This window comes from Thermobia domestica, chromosome 5 (assembly GCF_964235325.1).
Source record: "Thermobia domestica chromosome 5, izTheDome1.hap1.1, whole genome shotgun sequence".
Classification (NCBI taxonomy): Eukaryota; Metazoa; Arthropoda; class Insecta; order Zygentoma; family Lepismatidae; genus Thermobia; species Thermobia domestica.
Window position 1 is genome coordinate 205,522,515 of NC_137458.1, and position 22,992 is coordinate 205,545,506.

General features: G+C 36.2%; 1 protein-coding gene across 1 annotated transcript in view; it reads left to right on the top strand.

Moving 5' to 3' along the window:
* Window positions 1-22,992, top strand: part of LOC145686364 (UNC93-like protein) — a 67,172-nt gene that overhangs the window by 13,969 nt on the left and 30,211 nt on the right. The window contains exons 2-3 of the mRNA XM_081759627.1: window positions 183-402; window positions 10,500-10,659. Of these exons, the coding sequence (XP_081615753.1) occupies window positions 183-402; window positions 10,500-10,659 (380 nt within the window). The remainder of the gene's footprint in view (window positions 1-182; window positions 403-10,499; window positions 10,660-22,992) is intronic.

A 22,992-nucleotide genomic window follows, 5' to 3' on the forward strand; every position in this document is an offset into this window, starting at 1 on the left:
AAAAAGGTAGTTTTAAATAACTTCATAACATGTTCGATTACCCGTCATCTCACAGTCAATGAAGTATGTCCTTACTATTGTACATTATACGGTAGTTGCATGCGGGATTTTCCATATAAATTAGTGTAGAATGTTCTGAGATACATCTTCTTTTCATAACTATTATTATTATCTTCTTGCAGTGATGTCAACAGATCCTTCTGCAACAAGCAATGAAACATTATTAACTGAAGACGAACTAAAACTTTGTGGGGCCAATTTCTGTCCAGAAGAAAGTGCAAAAGACAATGAGAATTTAGATAGACCACCAGATAGAGATATTTACATCATATGTATAACTTATTTGTGCTGTATTGCATTGGCATCTATCATCGTTGGATTGTTTTTAGATCCACTTACCAGGTAAAAATATCAGTACTAGGGTTAAGTTTTATATATACTTTAAATGACAAGAATATCTATCGATGCGTTTACATACATAAACAGACGAAAACAAATTATACGAGGTTGCCTATATTTTCAATACAAATATTTTAATAATGCGAAAATTACTTTAAATTTTATACGAGGTGTTCCCTGGCTTTTCGACAACAATTGTTTTTCATTAAGTTGTCAAGACAGAGGTTACATGAAACTTGGACCTACAGTTTAAGGTGGTATCTGAATACTCGTAATGCGTTTAAATTTCAATGCTTTCCCACCAGGAATCGAACCCGAGAGCCCGTACACCAAAGATGTGCGCACTAGGGCTAAACCAGCGGGGAGGGTTTTCAACAACAATTGAACAGGTAACATAGAAAAGAACCACCTCACAAAAATCAGAAATCAAATGCATCAACATTGGATGAAGGGAAATTTATTTTATTTATTAAAAAATAATAAAATAAATTAGATAATAATAAAAAGGCGTACAAATTCAAAGTTAAATTAATGAAGACATTTGAATTATTTCCAGTTTATAGCCTTGAAATTTCTCGCATTAAGTTTATGTGGATTGGCCTGCTACAGCATAAATTCTTCCAATCAATACGATGAAAGGGGTATCTTTATTATATATGACATAATAGAAGTATATTGTGACATAAGAAAGAGTATTGTATTGACATAAGAAAGAGTTGACATTTACAAAATATAGTCGTCAGGCCTATGCTACATACTATTCTCTATTTAAAACATTTATGACGTATCGAAAACAGAAAGATACTGGCTGAAAAAATATTCGACGTGTTTATGACCACTAGATGTAAGAGGAAAATTTGGAAAGAAAGTACAAAATTCTCATGCGATGAGATGCAATGTGATAACCCACATTAAACAAGTTTCTCCTGCCATCTGTACGCACATTTCCGAAATTAAACTACCTACATACTATTTAGTGGCCCAATCCCAATCTATTCTACTTAATAACTCAATTTCAGTAGAAGTCTTCCACCGAACCGTTCATATACAAGTACATTAAAAATACGAACAACATAAAAAATAAACGGTGTAGGCTACTCAAAGGAATAAATTATTTGATCTATCTTCACAATCACACAATTGAAGAGAAATAAATATATAACATGGAATATATAAACTTTAAATATCATTAACAAGAAATAATAGCACTGCACTTCGGAGGTAGGATCTCAGGAACAAAGCTTCTGTAGGGAAACGGGTCGTTATACAGCTTTATATGAAATATTCCGATTTTCTTTCTTCTGATAATCGATCACAAAAATTAGTAACTTTTGTGTAAAAATAAGAAATCACGTGCTTTACAGGCTTTTTTCTTCAATTATTGTAATTTCTGAGTTATACTTGTCAAATATTTTACTTTTAGATCCTCATTCAGGGGTAAGTTAATGATGAAGTGGGCTTCTAAGAAAGAAGTGTATTGGATAATGAGACAAAATGAACCTTACAATTCCTAACTATTTGGTACGTTTAAAAACTTGAATACTATTTAAAGAATGGTCAATTATATCTAAATACAAAATTTCAGGTGGAAGCGCACAGTGGGGGAAGTAGCAGGGTGAAGTTTTAGGAGTTGAAATGTAGTTTAACATTGAAACTCATTAAGAAACAGATTCTGATCCAGCCATAATCAGTCAGCACCAATTAGAACGCAGCTAAACAATTTAGATACATGTAGCCAAAGAGCTGGGGTAAATAATCTCTTGAACAGATGTTGATGTGTTCAAACCCTGTAAGAATTTACGTTTTTTTTTTTTTTTTTTTTTTTTTGTTCGTGCGCATCAAAGTATGTTGCTCAATGACTTTACATATTAAACTTCAATCCGTTATTATTTCTCTACTTCTGTTCACTTGCACCTGAAATTTTATATTTGGACACAGTTGACCATCCTCTAAATAGTGTCCAAGTTTTTTCAAATTCTCTATAAGTACCAGCTAACAATTTTCTTGGAAGTATTAAACGTGTTGGAAAATTCATTCTAGACGTTTTCCTGTGATGATCAGGCAGACAACCATAATGTCACTTTCATATATTGACCAAGTATTTGGAACTTGCTCCCTTTTTCATTTAAAAGCTGATTTTTGGAATACGATAAAGAATGTGCTCATTTATTTTAAAATAAGGTGTTTATATACCTAACTTTACATCTCTAACATAAGGGGTTCGATGGATATTCTATTTCCGGAATATCTTTTAAATACCTCTTCCTCTTATGATATACACGTTAACGGAATATAACATGATGAAAGACTGGAGCCAAATGCTAAATACTGTATAGTAAACAAAATTATTTCAAGCGGTTCATTCGGTTTGCTGTGATGACAATACATACAATCTGGATGTACTATAGAAATTCCCCTCTTCCCCATTTAATACCGAAATTTCTGAAAACACTTGGATAATTGTTCAGTCGTTTTTAATAAGGATTTTAAATACAAAGTTTCTTCTCCCTAACGTGAGATACTCTATTTATAACATACATCTTAACCTCCTCTCCTCCATTAGGATACACATATTAATAAAAATGATCTGACAACAATCCAGATCGAGGTAGGTAGGTTTTAAAAAATATTTCTTCAAACGGTTCGGACATTTTACGTTATGTTATACGTTCTTTTTTATTTGAAGAATACAGATACAGATTAATAGTATTAGTACTATCGTGTATGCGTAAATTGTTCTTGGTATCAAACATGACTAATGTTTAATTTGATGAACAATACATAACAACAGTCATGTATTCCATGTTATCAACAGTCAAGCTATGAATATTATCTGTAAGATTTATCTCACAGTAACAAATTAAGCTTGCATGCTGAAACATTGTTCAGTTTCATTTCTCAAGAGGTTTCTTTCCTGTCCAGCCATTATTTTGTCAATAGCTTACAAAACACTGACACCAGACTTTTCGCATGTATAATCTTTAACACTTTTTGCCGTACTTTTCTCAACTTTCTCAGATTTAGTTGAATATTTTCCTCAACGCCTTTTTAGTACTGAAAATTGTTCAAGTGACAATTTACTACTAGCTGAACCTGCGCTGTCTACACAGCGAATCATTCACATATGACCATTAACTTCCTTGTCATTCCTCATATTTGAAAATATTCCTTTACAGACCCAAATGAAAGACGCCTTGATAAAAATCGGTAAGGGGTACCACATAAAGAGGAGATTTTTTTCAATTATTTTTTCAATATCTCGCACCGTTTGCAAGATACGATCCTACTTCCGGTTTTTATTGATAAATTGATTATCGTTTACTGCCTCATTACAGCAAAGATGCTACATGAGACGTCGATCTACACTTTAAAGTGTATTCCGAACCATTCTTTCAGTATGCTCCCTCTCGGAATCGAAAACCCTTTACACCAAAGGCGTGCATGCTAACCCCGAGACCAGCGGGAAGGCTTTACGGTTTTTGAGTTGGAATTGTAGGTAGGTGTTAGAAATATGACACACGTATGTAATTTGATTTAAAAAAGCTAAAAGACTGTCATAAGGGGGACATTTTTCGATTATTTTTTCAATATCTCGCACTATTTGCGAAATATGATCCTACTTACAGTTGTGTTTGGAATTGTCGAGGGAAAAAAATGAAACCTAAGTTTTACGTCCCACGTTTATGCCGGCTAGGCTAAATGAGACGGTAATGATGAGAAATGAGTGAAATGATGGAATGAAGAAATTAGAGGAAACGGGAGAACCCTGAGGAAGTCCATGCACATGGTGTTTGTCCACTACAAGGTTCGCTTGGCGCGAGCTGGGATCGAACCAGGGACCCCATGCACCAGAGGTGAACGCTCTACCACTGAATCATCGAGGCCTCAATTGCCGAGGTAGATGCAATTCGATATCTGTATGTATCGCAATGAAAACCGGGAAGGGGTATCATAAAGTGGATTTTTTCAATATCTCTCACCGTTTGCGAGATATGAGAGTACTTCCAGTTAGACTTAGAATTGCCGTAGGTATATTAAATTAAGTATATGTATGTATCGTAGTGACAATCGGCAAGGGGTATTGTAAAGGGGAGATTTTTTCGATTGGTTTTTCAATATCTTGATGCGTTTGCAACAAGTTTGCCTGCTTCCAGTTTCGAGAATTCAAAGCTTGTGTTTAGGGGTAAGATGTTGGACGTCATAACCTAGCAGTTTTCGTTCACGCAATGCATAATTTGCGTTCTTGCTTGCTCTAATTAGCATGGTAATTATAATATCTTTTTGCATTCTCGCCGAATAGTACGTGAAGCATCTTTGGTGACTAAAAGATTTTGTAAAGCATCAATTGTTTGATTGTGATAGATGGGTGGTTCCTGCAACTGACTTCTGTAGGGGAAGCTCGTGTTCCAATCACTGCCACGAAAATCTTTAAAATGCTTGAATTTCAGTTTCAATCCGTAGGTCAGTAGGGCTAAGAAGATATGTGGAAAAGAAAAAAGTTATACTCGAATAACGAGGAGGAAGGGGATTGGAGTATGTCAATTAATGGAGAAAAAGATTTACAAGTTTATTTCTTTCAATTGTTTTAGATTAGGTACCATTTTCTAATTCATGATCAATGTTTTCTTTATTCTTGCATGCAGTATGTAATAAGCAAACACATTACATACGCAATTAATCATAATGTCAGTGATATATGGTGTTCATTTCGCGAAACACTCCAAACAATAATGATTTATCTTAGACTGGAGAAATGGTACTCTTCGTTTTTAATTATAATTTGGTCATGGAACAAACGCCTGAGGGATATACAATCCCTATATACAACTATGTTGTGTTGAAATGTATAACTCGTAGGATACGATGCTTTGTTAAAATTTCAACACTTCAGTGCACCTTAAAAATGTAATAAAGAAATAACGACCATGTATTTAAAATATTCAATTAGAACTGGATAATCCACAAAAAATTGGAATCAACCAGTGAAAACCGCACGTTTTTAGCACTTGTGCTTTTCGAGATCTCGTTGTTGAAAGGATTGGAGGCAAACACATAAACCTAATATATTTTAATACTAGCTGAACCTGCGCTTTCTACACAGTGCATCATTCACAAATGAGTATGAATGTCGTTGTCATTCCTCACAATATCTGTACATGTCCCTTTGCAGATACAAGTGAAAGAGATCTTGATAAAAATCGACAGGGCGTACCATAAAGGGGATATTTTTTTGATTACATTTTCAATATCCCGCACCGTTTGCAAGATTTGAGCCTACTTCCGGTTTGCGTTTCTAATTCATGTATGATCAGTATTTTTTTTCTTCTTGTATGCAGTATATAATAACGAAATACATCACAAACACAATTACTTATAATGTCAGTGATATATGGTGTTCATTGGGCAAAACACTACAAACTATAAAGATTCATCTTAAACTGGAGAAATGGTTCATTATTATTTGGCCATGAAACGAACGCCTGAGACATATACAGCCCCTATATACAACTATGTGGTGTTGGAATGTATAATACATAGGATATGATGCTTTAGTTTCTTTTAATTTCTACACTTCCAGTGTACCCGTAAAAATGTAATAAAGAAATAATGGCCATGTTTTTTTTTTAAATATTCAATTAGAACTGAACAATCTACGCAAAATTTGCAATCGATCAGTGAAAACGTCATCTTTCTTGACCCTGTAGTTTCCGAGATCTCATTGTCGAAAGGATTGCCCACAAACATATAAACGTCAAAAACATTTAGTTTAAAAGAACTCCAAAGATGGCAGCACAATTCATTTGCATCGATTTTGGTGAAGTCTTAATAATATTAGATAATATTATTAGTCCAGACTATAACTACTACAACACGAGTTACTAGTCAAAAAAAATGTAATTAATCCACTCCTGTGTGAACACTAATTAAGATATCGGGTATTTTTGGCCAAATATGGTTGGACCATGGTTTATCATATTAGTTTCTTTTTCTTCTGGGTGTCGAAATTCCTTCTCAAATTTCACCCCAATCAAAAATTGGAGAATTTTCGAACTTTCTTTATTTCTTTTTTCCCTGTAGCTTCCTTCGTTGTAAAGAAACCCCCTTAAGACTTGTCAGGTAGATACGTCGGATGGATATCTAATTGTTGACATCAATTGGACTGGCCTGCGCGCAGTGTTTCCAGCTACGGAAATTAAAATTTCCCTAAATTTGGGCAAAAATTTGAAATGTTCGAAATTTTTGTTTATAAATTTGTACCTATACGTCCGAACGCAAGTCAACTTGCGCCAGTCGAACATTTGTCCTTACTGAACAAACGCGGGTACAGATCGTTACAATGGGGTAATCAGGGGGCACACGAAAAATTCGGATTTAGGTTCTAACCCTTGATTTTTCTAGTCTTTTCCTACTTTTCTGTTTACCGTAATATAGTTATGGTAATTAGAAGCTTTGTTCCTTAAATATCGTCATGATACTTGTAGGATATATTAGTGGTGTACCAATGTTTATTTTAAGATAGTTTGCATCTGTCTGGTAGCAGTGTTGCCAGCTACTGAAAATTTTAATTCCAGATTTTAGGAAGAAATTTTGGAAAAAAATCCTTTTTTGTATCTATTGTTTCCCTCTTGTTGGCTACATTCAAACAAACGTACCTCTGTCTGAAAGCTTCGACCTGACCCTACTCAGGACACTATAAAAAGTTTCAGTAGAATAATTAGGGGAAGTACAGTTGAGGTTTATAATAAACCTTGTTCTGTAAATGGTAAGAAAATGGTGAACTTCTTAGGTAGAATGAGATTAAAAAAAAAAAAAATATGCTTAATTTGTTATATATCGCCATGATACTTGTAGGATATATTCTTGGGGTACCAAGGTTTATTTTCAGATAGTTTTCGTCTGTCTGATGGCAGTGTTTCCAACTAAAACAATTAAGTCCCGATTTTAGGTGAAAAATTCGGAAAATTTCCCTTTTCCCCTCTATTATTTCACTCTTGCTGGATAAATTGGAATAAATGTGTTACTTGGACCCTTATGGCAACAGTGATGCTAGATACAAAAATTATCTTGAAATTCGGTTAGGGAATTTTTTGTAAATTTTCATCCTTACATTTCCCTCAATTGTTTCCCACCCGTTGGCAACACTGCAATGTAACTTACACCAAAAAATAGCCACATCAATTTTTTTAAAAAGTAAGGCCTTAACCAAATCAATCGGATAAACGGTTTGTAAGCAATAAGTCACTAACTGAAAATGTAGGAAAACGCTAAAAATAACCTGGGTTCGAAAGGAATAATCACACAATTTTGCTTGTATAGGTACAAAGAAACAAACGATTTACAAGTTACGAGGGCTTCGACTCAAGCTCTGTTATTATTTCAATAATCTGCAACATAAATCAATAAATAATAGTTGCCAGAAGAAAGACAGACATTTGGGGAAAAAACATGAAAAAGAAGTTTTTTGTTTTTAAAAAACTTCACAGAAAAAAGTTTTTTTTTTTTTTACAACACTACTTGGATCACTTTGGTCACGACTTGTATCTATGTCACCGAGTCTGGGATTGCTTTTCAAACCCGGTTTAACTATGATAGATCCGGTAACTCAAACAAACCTAACTATTCGGACAGAGCCGATGGCCCGGAAATAACCGAAATGTCAGCTCTGCAGTGTTTTACGGGATTAATGATGTACATTATTCTAGCTTGAATATTGACATAGGCCCTATTTCATTCCCGGTATGACATTTTTGAATCAACTAAGTCTTCACTGTTTCAAATATATTTTTACGTTTATTCGTCCTCTTATATTTAAAGTAATGCATCTGTTTTGAACACTTGCTACGCAAAAAGATTAAACAAAACACTGTTTGGGCTCAGCAATATTTTTTATATTCTACACAATAAGTTTTATAGTCTCGCGTGATTAAATTTTGACGATCCATTATAAGAAAATCATATAACTTATCTTTTCTGTGATTCTCACGCGTGCAATGTTTTGATCACAGAGACACACATCAAGATAGAAAGGCAATTATAGATTTAGTGAAAAGAGAGGGCAGAATACTGTTGCTAGAATTACATTTAAAAATGAAATCAACGTTAATGAAAAATTAGTTTAATGTCCCACAGTTAAGTCCTTTAGGCTAAAAGAGCCAGATGATTAATTAAAGTAAATGTTAGTTAAAGTAAAATCTTAGTGATTCTTCTAACGGGTATTGTATATGTGGAGACCACACACAAAATAACTTAAATCAATCTCGTTGACCATAGCTTTTATAGACTACAATTGAAGAGAATTCAATTCAGTTTTCAGCTGTAAACCTATCTCTATACTTTTCATTAATAGAAAAATCTAGAACAGACTTCATGCTTGTAAAATCATACGTCCTCTTCACTTGACCAGAAAAGACTACACAATGTCGAATCACACCTACAATTGAAATAATATTTTCCTTTTTGGTGTTTTCCTACGTGATCAAAAGAAAAAAAAAAAAAAAAAACTACGGCGCGACCAGGAACTCAACATCGGTCGTGAGGGTGAGAGTCCTATACGGATCCAATGAGATACAGAAGAACATAGCAGAACTCGTGTAGTCTATAAATCGGTTTTGTTTGGGGTTAAGCCTTTAAAACCTTTAAAAAATTTAAATAAATCACGAGGTGGAAGAAAGGTACGCGCTCCGATTTCATTCTCATAGCAAAGGCAAAAGTCACTATCCCACGAAAACGTGAATTTTCTTTAGTGACAGATAATAAATTGTGACATATTCCAGAATAAATCTGCGATAAACAGTATCAATCTTTTGTTTTAAATGCCTTCTCGACTCTTGTTAGGTGGGTGGAAGAGTCTTTATATTCGGCGTAAATTCAAATGATTCAAATGTAACAGTGCAATTAGGTGCAGCTTGCAGTGAGAATCGTTGCTAGCTTCCAAGCATTTTATCAGCTGCATTGTTCCGTGGTCATGAAACTAGGCAAAATGAATTCAAAAGCAACAAATGAACTCAGTTTAAAACAAATTAACTACCTAAAGGAATGTAGTAAGAACTATCCAATTTATATCGTGTCAGAGGTACCTAAAATGTGAGGTAAAATACACTTTAAAAATAATATAAAATAAACGAACGAAGTGACCAATAAACATACTTCTTAATTAACAATTAGAAAAACATCTTTCTCAACTAAATAAGTTATCAAACATGAAAAATATCAGATAGCCTGTAAGGTGCCATAGGTGTGGACCACGGAGAGATGAGAAGGTAAAATGCTTTGCAGGTAAACGATTACCACCGCACGCTTCACCTAATTGAACTGTCACATTTGAATTATTTGAACTCACGCCGAATGCAGAGCGATCTTCCGTGCAAGGGCGCCGATCCTGGAGGGAGGCCGGGGCCTTCCCAAAGCTCATGTGGGCCCCCCTATAGTTTGAATGCAATTTGTCTTAAAATCCTCATATATGTACCTTCTGCATCTGAATAGGCTCCCCCAAATTTACAGAGAAATCGACGCCCTTGCTTCCGTGTCACCTACCACGAGTCAAGAGAATATTTAAGATAAAAGATTGGTGCTTTTTATCGTAGATTTACTCTGGAATTAAACGTGGTGGCTCCTAATTGAAGAGATCTTGTGAAACCGGATTTCGCTGATTACAGGCCCTCCGCAATTAGAAACTGAGATTGCGGCAAGTATCTTGCCATCTGTCAATAAAAGCAAAGAATTTAAATAATAATAATAATAAAAATAATTGCGATTCTATTTATGAAAACAAAAGGTTAGTTATTGTGTTCAGACAACTAGACAAATAAATAAATAAATAAATAAATAAATAAATACAAAATAAAAACCCAATCAGGGTTAGAATTTCATGCATCTGGATACAGAAAATGTGAAGGTTTTACTTTTTTAAGCAAAGAAATATGACAATTACCAATAACCAATTATTTAAAATTATTCTTCGTATTATATTTGCATAGAAATTAAGTAAAAATCAGAAAATAGTAATACAATACATAGGTGAAATTAATAGATTTAACTTTTATGTAATTTCAACAGTTTGTCAGTCTAAAAGTGTTTTCTACTTTTCGATCTTTTCTTAGGTATGGAGAAGGGGAAAACAAAGATTCAAAAGGTGTGAGTGGTTCGAAGTTATTTATGGCAACACTTTATCAATTGAAAAACAAATACCAGCTGCTACTTATTCCTCTAACAATATGGATTGGAATGGAGCAAGCATTTATAGGAGCTGACTTTACTGAGGTAACTGCATTTCTTTTCGAAAAGAAAGGAACGAAAGTACAGTAGAGCGTCGATTATCCGAACGTCGGTCAACCGAACGACCGCTTAACCGAACTGTGTACTCGCTCGCACCTGTTACTCTCCCACCCTACCGTCCATCATCCCCCTCACTCCCAAACCAAGTTTCCCACAGTAGTCGCCGCACTGAGCCACCGCTGGCGGAACATTGCTTCTAATGGGGCCTTCATAAGGCGCTGCTGACCGGCCAAGCCGTCAGTCGCTGTGTTTCAACAATCAGCACACTTCTGTCGGTTTGGCACTGGCTGTAGAAGTAGCGGCAGTATCAAAGCTGTTCACAGCAACAGCTGCGCCAGCTTAGAGTTGAGACGTGCCGCTCCGCGCATGGCAAATAAACATGTACAGTTCGATTATCCGAACAAACCAGTTTTCCGAACACCCATATCCCCCAATTACTTCGGATAATCGACGCTCTACTGTACAATATTATCGTAAAAATATTTCCAAATATAACTGTACTTGTATCATATTTGAAAGGACTATGTTCATTAAAATTTATATGTGAAATAAAAATGTGTTCTTTTCTCCCTGCTTACAATTACTGATAGAAATATTCTAATCACAAGAAGTAACATAAAATGTACAGCTCCTTAAAGGAGTCAGGTGACATGTAACAACGTCATTTGTGTAAGACTACTTCAAGATACTTGTTTTCGTTACTCATTAAATGTGGTGTAGTGTATAACTCCATACGAAAAAGCTAAGGCTAATAGGCCTATTATTTGATAGTGTGGTGATTGAGGTGCTCATTAGGGTCGGACTCAAACCTATTGGACCGATTGCTCCCGATCGAGCTCCGACCCTGAGGGAGGCCCGGGCTAGAATGTTAAGCACATACAACAACATATTGTAATAAATATATAACACCACATTTCATGTCTCACAGAGAACAGCAATAATAATTGTAATAATACAACAACGCTAGACTTTTTTTTAGGATACTGGACTGAACTAGTTTTTAAACTATTTTCTAGAGTTGTTCCTTAAGAGTCTTCATCCCGGCGAAATTAAATTACCGCTAATTTTACATTAATTATGTGATATCTTCAAATAGATAAAAGATAATCGAAATGTGGAACAAGAGCGCCCCAGACAATATCATTTTACATGAGAAACCGTTATCACGACTCACTTATCTGCTTTCGATTTCGAGCCATTTAGAAAATCGGCATTTATTTTCGCGTTTCTAAACAGCTGAAAACATAAAGCCACTAGGTGACTTGTGATAACGGTACCTCACGCAAAATAATATTGTCTAGGGCGCTCTTGTTCCACATTTCAATTATCTTTTATCTATTTGAAGATATCACATAATCACTGTAAAATTAGCGGTATTTTAATTTCGCCGGGATGAAAACTCTTAAACTACTAAGAACTATTAATGTTACAAAATTTAGTACTAAACCTGTAGATAAATGTAAATTTAAGTTTAACCTGTTCTATCCGCAATTAGATTGGCACGAACGATATATCCACTTGGACATTTAATGAGGAACTCATCTCAGCCTCACAACACAGGGACTGACTAAGGTCACACGTCTACTGCTACGAACTCCGTACCATATAGTAAATCAGACAATTAGAAGGTAGTGCATTATTGAACCGGTTCGTATGAAAGTGCACCGTTAAAAGCACACAATTGCGAATAACTTCCTCTACGAATTCAAACTGCGACACTCTTTTTACACAGCAAGCCATAAAAAACACTAACAGTGGATTTGGGCCAAGAATGGTGAATTACTCACCATTTACCTTTGGTTTGTCAAATTTGTTTCACAGCATTGCAAAATGAGCCTCGTGGTTTTCAATCAATTTCATGTACCGATGAGCTCAGGAGCACCGTGAAAGTAGTGTTCGTGCTTTTGCAAATGACTTAAACGCATCAAATCAAACTAAACACAACAACACACTGAGCAAGGTTATGTAATAATATATGAAAACATAATCACGTAACAGTTTCAACACAATACCTGTTTCTTCATCAGACTTCCTCTCCTTCTGGCTACTTGGGAGTTGGTCCCCTCTTTTATACTTTCCTGAGATCGACTTTTAATTAGGCTCCACCCCTTCATTAAAGCACGTTTTGGCTGGATAGACCTACATTCTTGTCCTCTAATTATCTTTGTTATACTATGTTTCCTTATTAGTTTGTTCTCTTTCTTTCTTCTTGTCTTTTCTTTATTCTTCTTCAAGTAGAACCTTCTCCCATTCTTTGTTTATCGCGAATCCTGCATTCCAATTAATCACCTTGTTTCCTGCCTTCATAATTTTCCTGGCTTCTTTTCATTTTCTCAGCAATGTCCTATTCTCTGCTTCTATGACCTCTTCTCCTTCCCACCCTATCCTGTGGTTTGTCTCTTTCTGATGCTTATATGTTGCGTTGTTATCAGTTCTTAATCTCACGTCACCTCTGTAGCCAGAAGGAGTGAAAGTCTGATGAAGACACAGTTTGTTGAACTGTTACGTGATTGTGTTTGTTTATATCACATAGCCTTGCTCAATGTGTTGTTATGTTTAGTTTGACAATATGGAAACAAGATCTGATAGAATAGTTATAGAACATCATATCAATATCATTCGGCGGCTCCATGCAATCGGCAAAATAAAAAAGATGGACTCATGAGTGCCACATGAGTTGATACTGACAACAAGAATCCCCGTCAGGAGGTGTGCATTTCGTTCCATGTAGGGAAGGTTTCCTACATCAGATTGTCATTTCAGATGAAAAATGGATTTGCAATGACAATACTAAATGGTCAGGACAATAATTGGATCTGAATAACGTCCATGACAATTTCCAAACCCCGTACAATATGTTGCTGATATTGCGGTCTATAATGAGCAGGGGCGGATCCAGGACCGACTACTGAGGGGGGGGAAGAGTTGTCATATTGCTAGTTTAAAGGGCTCCAAACTTTGGGATGGGTTTCATTTATATATATAAAATAAGAAAGGTTCCTCTCCTGGGGAGCGATAGCCCCCTGGATCCGCTCCTGATAATGAGAGTGATATTTCTTACGTTAGACAAAGGGAGACCATCAGTGCAGATTGCTATAGTGCTAAATCCATGAAATGCACCACAAACTTGTCTACAAGTGTCCAATTAGGGTCATTAGATGTAACATATTCATGTTGCATAACAATGCTCGCCCATATGTCTTCCACTGATTACCACTTTTAGGAAGGGAAGACCAGTGGTGCTATACAACCGGTTTGCACCGGTTTGCTAGAACCGGTTGTAAAATATTTCGAGTTCGCAGAATCGTTTGTTATACCAAGACATAACAGTAAATTTTATCCAGTTATATTCAGGAACAATAAATTTTAGTTTAATTATTTTTGTTTTTAGAAATTCTTACAGCTACATGGTTAAACATATGACCTGTCAGAACAAGGTGTAAGTATTTATTCTTAATCCCAAATGCTCAATATCAAGAATGAAAACTGGGATAACATGAGTGTAGTAGTGAGGGTTATTCATATTTGGAACGTATACATACTGTTATCAGGAATTGTCAATCCATTGCTGCATTAATGTCTTTCCAATACTTTTTGACAACCATCTATCTTGGATGATTCACTTGTAAGATATTCACAGTGCTACCTAATTTCATCACACCACCTCGTATTAGGATGCCATGTACGTCTTACTTGTTACTTGTGGTATATAGTAAAAAACATGCTTCTGCTTTTGTCTACCTTATATGCTTTGTTTCCTAAGATAATTATATCTATCAATCTAATAACTCTCTCTTTCTCTCTCTCTCTCTCTCGTCTGAGATTCAATACCGCGTAAGTAACATTTCACCAAGTTTACAGGAGAGACAAAAAAAAACTGTTTGAAAACTAGCTTTAGCCTCATTATACGCGGCATTACTTTGAGGGAACAACAAAGCCATTTGCCGTGATATAGGTGTACTATTTAAGCAAATTGTGCGTCACCCTATACTGATTCTAATGGTATCAAAACTCAAATTTACGAAAATTGGAGATACGCGGTGTTGAATTTCAAACGACGATTATATATATCTACAGAACCAGTTATAAAAAATTAGAATAACATCACTGGGGAAACGGAAGACCTTCCTTGATCTTCGGCTGAGGACTTTTTCACACCACAGATTCCAGATTTCGTTAGATACGAAATAAAATTTGGGTGAGCTTTAACAAAAGTGTTGTTTCAGATGGCGACAATTTTCATTAACCTGTATTGTACTAGTTTCTTTTTTCTTGCCTTTAAAAACGATACTTGGTACAGAGATATCATTCGCACCAACTAACCAACAAATTTACAAATTTTGTTTGTTTCTTGTAGGCTTACATGCATGAAATTGATATTAGAATTACGACGTATTACATCATGTTATCATATTTTGCATTCGACCTTCTGCGTGTTTGAAATAGAAGTCGTCTTAAGTAGAAGTCTCGCATGAACTTCGAACACATTATATGGACATCTTACCAGTAAAAATTCATGTGGCTTTCGTGGAAATCCGATTCAGACATACGTCATCTGATTGAACATAGAAAGAACTGAAGAGCACCAAAATTTGATATTCTATGAATCATAGGAAGTAGATCTAGCGAAAGCTCTCAATGTCGTCGAAGTAAGAGTATGGTAGTAATGACAGTGAAATTGAATATCTTGCAAAGAATGAACTTGAGCAAACTAAAGTTAACGTACAAACCATAAGAAGGACATCATCATCTTGTGAAAGACCATAAATATGATTGCCATCTGGAATTCAGTGTTGCCAACTCTGCAGAAAGTTGATATGTCGGAAATAGCACAATAAAATATCAATTCGTACATCGGGAAAATCCATTAGTAACAGAAAAGATAATGGCAAACACTGATTACACATTCGTAAAAGGGGTGGATGATGTTCTTACGTGAATATCGCACGCGAGGGAAGAAAAATGTAGAAATGAAAGTGAAGTTTGAATATGGAAAAGAAAAAAGAACGGAAATAAAAGTATCTGGACAATGGAAACTACCGACCCTGTGGGTACGGACGTATATATCAGTCATTGACCCCGGACCCTGCCGTCAGCTGAACTACTTAAGTTCCAGTCATGGATGGTCATAATAATTTGGCTGATCTGTATAGATATGATTGTCATGGTTGATAGATATAGTAGCTATGAGACGGACTGTACTTGGCTATAACAGTACTATATCCACATCCAGACAGTACGGAGTGAGTAGTCAATTTAACGTAACCTGTATGCAACGGAAAGCTGTCCTAAACGGAAATAGTGTGTGAGTAGTAAGCCCCATACTATGTCCAGCTGAGTCAGCAAAACTTTCTTGATTCTGATTGGCTGATAGAGGTCACGTGACTTTAGGACCCGCCCACTCGGGGTATTCAAATTTAGCTACGCCCCCAGATCACGTGGTATGACGTCATGAGTCACCCGGTGGGGAAATCCCTAACTTTGGATTTTGAAATTCGTTCCCTTTTACGGGTAAGATGAGTACTTTGGATACCACGATTTTGATTGGCTGATAGAGGTCACTGGAAATTCAAAATTTCAGGTCACGTGGTATGACATCATGAGTCACCCTGCGGTGAAATCCCACACTTTCTTTTACGACCAGGATTTTTGAAATTTGTTCCCTTTTACTTGAAAGATGAGTGCTTTGGTACCTCAATTCTGATTGAATGATAGAATTCACGTGATATTGGCCCCAGCCCATGTGGGAAATTCAAATTTTTAGGTTACATGATATGACGTCATGAGGCCAGGTGATCCATCCTTGACCGTGATTTTAGAATTTCGTTCCCTTTTATGATTACGCTTCGGTACCACGATGGTGTACTGAAGTTCACCTTAAATATTATTGTTTTCTTTTATGGGTAAGATGGTTAACCTCTTTGTTACCTTGATGGAAAAGGAGCCCACTTTATGTGTTTCCGTGTGGAGATTGAGTACAGAATGTTGTCCTTGAATTAGTGTGTCTCTGAAAGGATACATTTACTCTCTAACAATGGTAAAAGAGGGGGCCATCCTTTTCGCTTGCAGATTAACTAAAGAAATGGTGCTTTGCTTAAATCTGAATGGTACATTGTTAGAACTCTTATAAAACATTGTTGTGGGTTTGAGCGATTTTTAAACGCTCGGCGTTTTGTTACTCAGTAAGCGCTTCATTGATGGAAACAGTGTTGCCAGATTATTAAACTCTAAACTGCTCCGGTTTTCAACTTGTATTTTAACGAAAGGTATTTGCTCTTCTCATACATTTTTATTAACATGATAAGTGGTGAATCTAGGTCAATGAATACTTTGGACGTGTCATCATCTTCGAATCTTGCAGACGTATCCTGTGAAGAAAAAGAAGAAGCAATAGATTACTTTATGAGTTTCTTTTTTTCCTGAAAAATAGAAACGAGTAAATATTGATAAGAGAGAAATAAAACTTACTCATAAAAGATGCAGCTGTAACACTTTCTGTTTAGTTCCCTCTTCCTCCTCGGGGTGCGAGATGACTGCATTTCTTCCACTGATGGTGTTGCTGCTTTATGGTCTCCTCTGGGTACGAGATGACTGCAATTTTTTCTTGGTGTTGCTGCTTTGCGGCAAGGAGGAAAAAGGAAAGGGAAAAAGACTATGTTACAATGACCTTATCGGGTATTTATAGTTTTTCTTCATCTTATTTTTCTTGTTCCAGCTTCCGTTTTTTAACGTACCCATACGGAACCGTATCATAGGAATTGAGTTCTCTGAATCGACGTTTTGTGTACTGGATGTTGTAAATTTTTTGTTCTTTGCGAGTGACGATGGTGTGGTCTTTGGTCCTGCATATTTTATGAGGGATGAAAATGGTGACTTGTCCACGGCATTGATTAGTAATAATTTCTTTTAGGGTGTTGAAATTTAAATGTTGTTCTGCATCGTAGTTTAAGGTAAACCCTCTAACCATCGTAGTTTGCATATGTAGCTGGTGACGTTGGTATCTGGATTATATATTTCTAAACTGTAGTTTTTCGGTCCTCCACTAACAAACGTCTTGATGTACGCTCGTTGTCCATAAGAATCCACCTCATCTGCTAAACATCCCAAATTACTTTTAAGGTTCAATGGTTGGCTCCCCCGGTTTTTCTGTAAATATCACAGAATCAGTGTCGAAATATGAATCAAGTTCCTGCAACATTTGCAGGTACTTGTACAACTCCAGACGTGCCTGACATGCAAATGCTCCTAAAACGACATTGATGTTTCGATTTTGAACGGGCACATGTTCATTGTACTCCCAGAACGCATACAGCATGGTATCACTGATGGTACAATTTGATGGAGTTCAATATCGGAGGAAGTGAGTTTTTCATAAAATTTCTGGCCGATTAATAATCGTGGTCTGGCTAAAGTTTGTACGTTGCGAGAGCTTTCCCCATAGAAAGTTAAGACAAAATTTAGATAAACTTCTTCGTGCAGGATTATTTACAATTTTGGTCGGATCCAAAGCAATACCTTCACGCTCCAAAACGGTTTGTATAAATTTTGTCTTCTTCGGTGACACATGAACTTGGCCATCCAGAAGCTTCCATTTTCGATTTTAAAAACGTGTTGATGTATTCCGTGAACAAACCACCTATTTTCGTGATGGGGTCATATTGTTCAATGTCATTATCCCAAATTTCAAAGATTTCCACCGGTTGATATCCTAATTCTATTGCCTTTTGTATTTCATATGATACCCATGTTTCAGTGAGGCATCGCTCCTGATAGTTGTGCGTACACATTGCTGTAGGTTTTGGGTTCATTTCTTCAGCAAAAGCAGCACACAGCGGAAACAGTTGTTTTTTGCTGCATCGATATAGGAGGAGACCATGATAAAAGTGGCGACTTGGCAATATCGTCATTTTGATCAGACCATTGACTTTATTTATTGGTGGTATATATTTTCATCCCCCTGTAGATAAATTCTAGGATGTCCTACAGGGTATTTAGCGCATTTATTGATGAACGGATACAGAGAAATAATATCGAGATATTTTTTCTCCTGCTTTTTCGTCGACTTGATGGTACAATTTCACACAATTGGTCCTACCTCCAAGAAAGCTATCTCTTGGATTTAAGGGGCTGCGATTCATGTACGGGTGATGTCGCCATTGCTGGATTTTGTTTCAAGAACTGTTTAAATTCACACCCCCACATTTCATGTACAATGTATCCCAATTCATGCAGTCTTGCATTTTTCGTTGCGTTCATTCATAACGGAATTCCACTGTGTCTTCTGGATTGCTGAATGGGCTGATTACGGCCTGTAGTAATACACACTTTACAGTCATGATAAAAACAGCCGGCATGCTCATAGACGTGCTCTTCTAACGTTTCAGGATCTTGGTAGTAACCATCAACATGGAATCCCGCAATAAACACTTCTTTTTGTCGAGCCGCATATAAGATTTGTTTTCTTTCAGTTTTTTCAATGTAGGCCAGCCATTGCACTGCAGCGATCAATTGCGTACTTCTCCATCGATAAGCATGTGCCGGTAGAATTCCAATGGTATTAGGCTTGAGGAAATTTCGACGGAATACTAAATTGGAAGCGCTTGAAATCGTTATCGTCTCCAAGAAGGGATTTACTTTAGTTTCTGCTTCAAATGACGTCATAAACGAAACACATGCTTGTCGCAGTACATTGACATATTGAATGCAATAGTTGATAATTTGCTTATGGAAATCAAACGTATCGTTACGATGGTCGTTGTATCACTACATGAACTTATTCCTGTCTTCAACGGACATTTATTTGCACCATAATACTTCGTTTCAGGAAGTGGTCCAATATATGTTTGATTTCCCTTGATGTTGAAGAAATGTGGGAAGTATCCTTTGCTTGCAGGTAAATTGATCGCTTTCGACAATTTGCTTAATGCCATAGGCAGGAAGTTCAAAGAGTCAATGAACGTTAGATTATTTAGCGTTAAACTTAGTATTTTGGTCCCATTTAATATGACATCAGGTCTTCATTGACATTGCTCTACCATAGTCTTTAGAATAAAATGTCCATCGTAACCCTTCGAATTGTGAGCGAGACAGAAAATCCTATTTATGTTGGGACGACATTCTCGTAAATATTGGAGAAAATTATAAATTGGATCGTCTCCTTGGAAAATATGCTGGCGCTGACCACACGTACTGCAAGACTGCTGGATATTATCATTTTCAACGCATGCATAACATACTTGTTGTGCAACCAATAAATTCAGGACGTGTACAAACATGTTATCATCAATATTCTTGTCCTGCATGGATTCTATATCGTAGAAAATAAATAAGGCTTTCTTTGCATGCATGCGTGAAGGAACACCAGGTTTCAAGCATTGTTGATCAGGAAGCATGAAACATTGATGCGATCCTGGAACAATCTTCTTATATACATTACAAAAGGTCTCATTGCAGTCATGAATGCGTTGTCCACTTCGTGCAAAGAAATATACTCTGTAACATTTAGTACATTGCTTCACCATTTTACATACAAATTCCCCTTGATGATGTACATTACGATGATTCTTAAAACATTCTTCGCCATAAAATTGATTATTGCAGTCGTTGCATAATATCAGCGTTTGGTTCTTGTCACATACAGGTCTCTGTAAACATTTGGAGCACGTTACAGGACAATTTTTCACATGCTCGTTACGTTTACTATAATTTTTATGGCACGCTTCACAATAGAACTTGGAGGCAAAACAAGCCGTTAAAGATTGAATAATATCAAAATGTCCAGCCAAACAAATCAAATTTATGGGAGTGCGATTTTCATCGTTGGGCCCCTCGTACATGATGTCATGGCCTGAGAAACTACTATACACAGTAATTTTATATTCTTTAAGATAAGACTGGAATTGCCGAATTCCATTTACACTGGCACCATGATCCAAAAAAAATTCACTTCTGCATTTGTACATAACGCATCCACTTCTTGGTCAACAACACATTTAGATTGATCTTTATACTGCTTATGTTGTTTCATATCCATATTCTTGTATTTTTAGACCAATAGCAATGACAAAGGCGTACGCCAGACACCTTGAATATTGGTTCTTTACCCGTACAATCCCTCGTTTCCTTCGTAATAACTCTTCGTTTTCTAGTACTCCTTGCCGCACACGATCATAGCCACGTGAAATATCCACACGATCAAAATAAACGGTGAATGGCTTGTAAAGAAGAAACGAATTGTTGCTCTGCAAAACTCTTTCAAACGAGGTGCACATCGTCTCCAGTGTCAGGTTTCGGATTTGGCGAAAACTCATTCAAAATGGCTTATTGGTGTTTCGTGGCGATATTACCGATAAACCAACCATCACCTCATCATCGACATTGACTAATAAATAATCCAGCATCGCTTGAAGAACTATTATGTAAATATTCAATGATATCGGTTCCTGCGGGTGGTGCGTTAAATTGAATTTCCGTCCTCAATATTAAATTGCCCTGCCCTCAATATTAAATCATCTCTAATGACGTGTGGCTTCGTTACGAACAATTTGGCTATGGTTTAAAAGGAGAAAACAAACAAACAGGTACAATTACGGTAAAAAAATATGTAAGGGTGAAAACGAATTGAGCAGCGTTAATTTCTACAAAAGAAAGAAGAAAGAAAAATCTTAATCACCTGATAAACAAGAAATCATAACGTTTGTGAAGGTCCTGAGTTTGATTCCCGGCGGGGCGTTCAGGGTCCCATTATTAAAGCACGCGTACTAGAAATCAAAGTTTTTTTCTAACTCCGTGTTTTAAATAATTATGTTACTGAAATGAGTGTTTTATTACTGTCATACTGGAAATCAAACTCGAGACCATTACATCAGCATGTAACTGACCTACAACTCTGTAATGATAAAAGGAATGCATGAATGAATAAAATTGTCCTCTAACAATGCAGAGATGTGACAAAGTACGCGTAAGCATTTTTCTCTCAACTTTAAAATGATGCGTTTGCAAGTTTAAGAGATTCATCAAACCTTAACGTTACGCATATGTAATTGTCAAAACAAAATCTGTATAGCGTAAAACTTTTAACCAAATATTCATTCACTCCTTTTTTCTTCGTGGCTAAGCGGTTAGCGTACATACTTCTAACGTGGAAGGCTCTGATTCAATCATCGGTGGTTTTGCTTTCCACGTCAGAGTTATGTCAAACCTTTTCGGAAATTTAATAAAATTATTCTCATGCGTAGTTTTCGAAATTTTGTAATGCATTCTTATCAAAACTATGCTAGCTCTAACCATGGTTCAATTCCCGGCGGGCGCTCAGATCCAACATTAAGCTGTATTCCTAGCCTCACTACTGAAGGGATGCTAAACTAAAACAATGGTTTCAAAGGGAATCGAATAATATTATTCTCATGTGTAGTTTTCAAAATTTTGTACATTTCCCCCAACTTCTCATGCATTATTTCCAAAACTATGGTAAGTGATTAGCGTACAAACCGATGACATGGAAACAATAATTTTAAAGGACATGATCCGCTGATGCATGAGGTCTGTAATTCTATCCCCGGTTTATGTTGAACAACATCGTGTCCCTGTTACCTCGCACTCCCTAATTAATCCACGATCATTTATTTGCTCTCCCACAGACTAAATATTTAATGTTAAAAGTAAAACAGTGTGTTAGTAATAACAATGTTATCCACATGTGACATCGTTTCAAAATCACTCCACTGATATCGAATGACGCCGTTGATAAACTTGTCTGAGGATAAAATTTTCATGAACTTACCTCATATTCAATGAACGAAACTTGTTGAACTAGTCTTCACAATGGCACAAGAGGTACACCTGCTCAATTTCATGAGCTTCGTGGAAGTAGGATTTGAAAAATGAAAAATGTATTTTTATTTAGGTCTATAAAAACGACGTCACCATCAACCAATCAGAAGCGAGGAAATTCATAAATGACATCACAACGAACCAATCAAAACACTGCTTTCAATATTGCGATCGTCATAAATCACGAACCAAAACGACGTGTAACAATCGACCGTGACGTCATTCACATTTCTCACTACTTATGAAATCCTTATTACAACATGTAGTATCGCAATTCTGATCATGACATCATCTCGAATGCTTTCAGCCTGGACCACCTTTCGTAAATTGTGATGACATTTCAATTATCTCATATTCCATAAGAGCATGTCATTGTTTGCTTTTCATAAGTCATGCTGACTCGTTCGTAGTAAAACAAAAGTAATACGATACGCATCCGCTAACGTTTGCATTTCAATCATATGTGCTTTTATGTCAACGAACAAA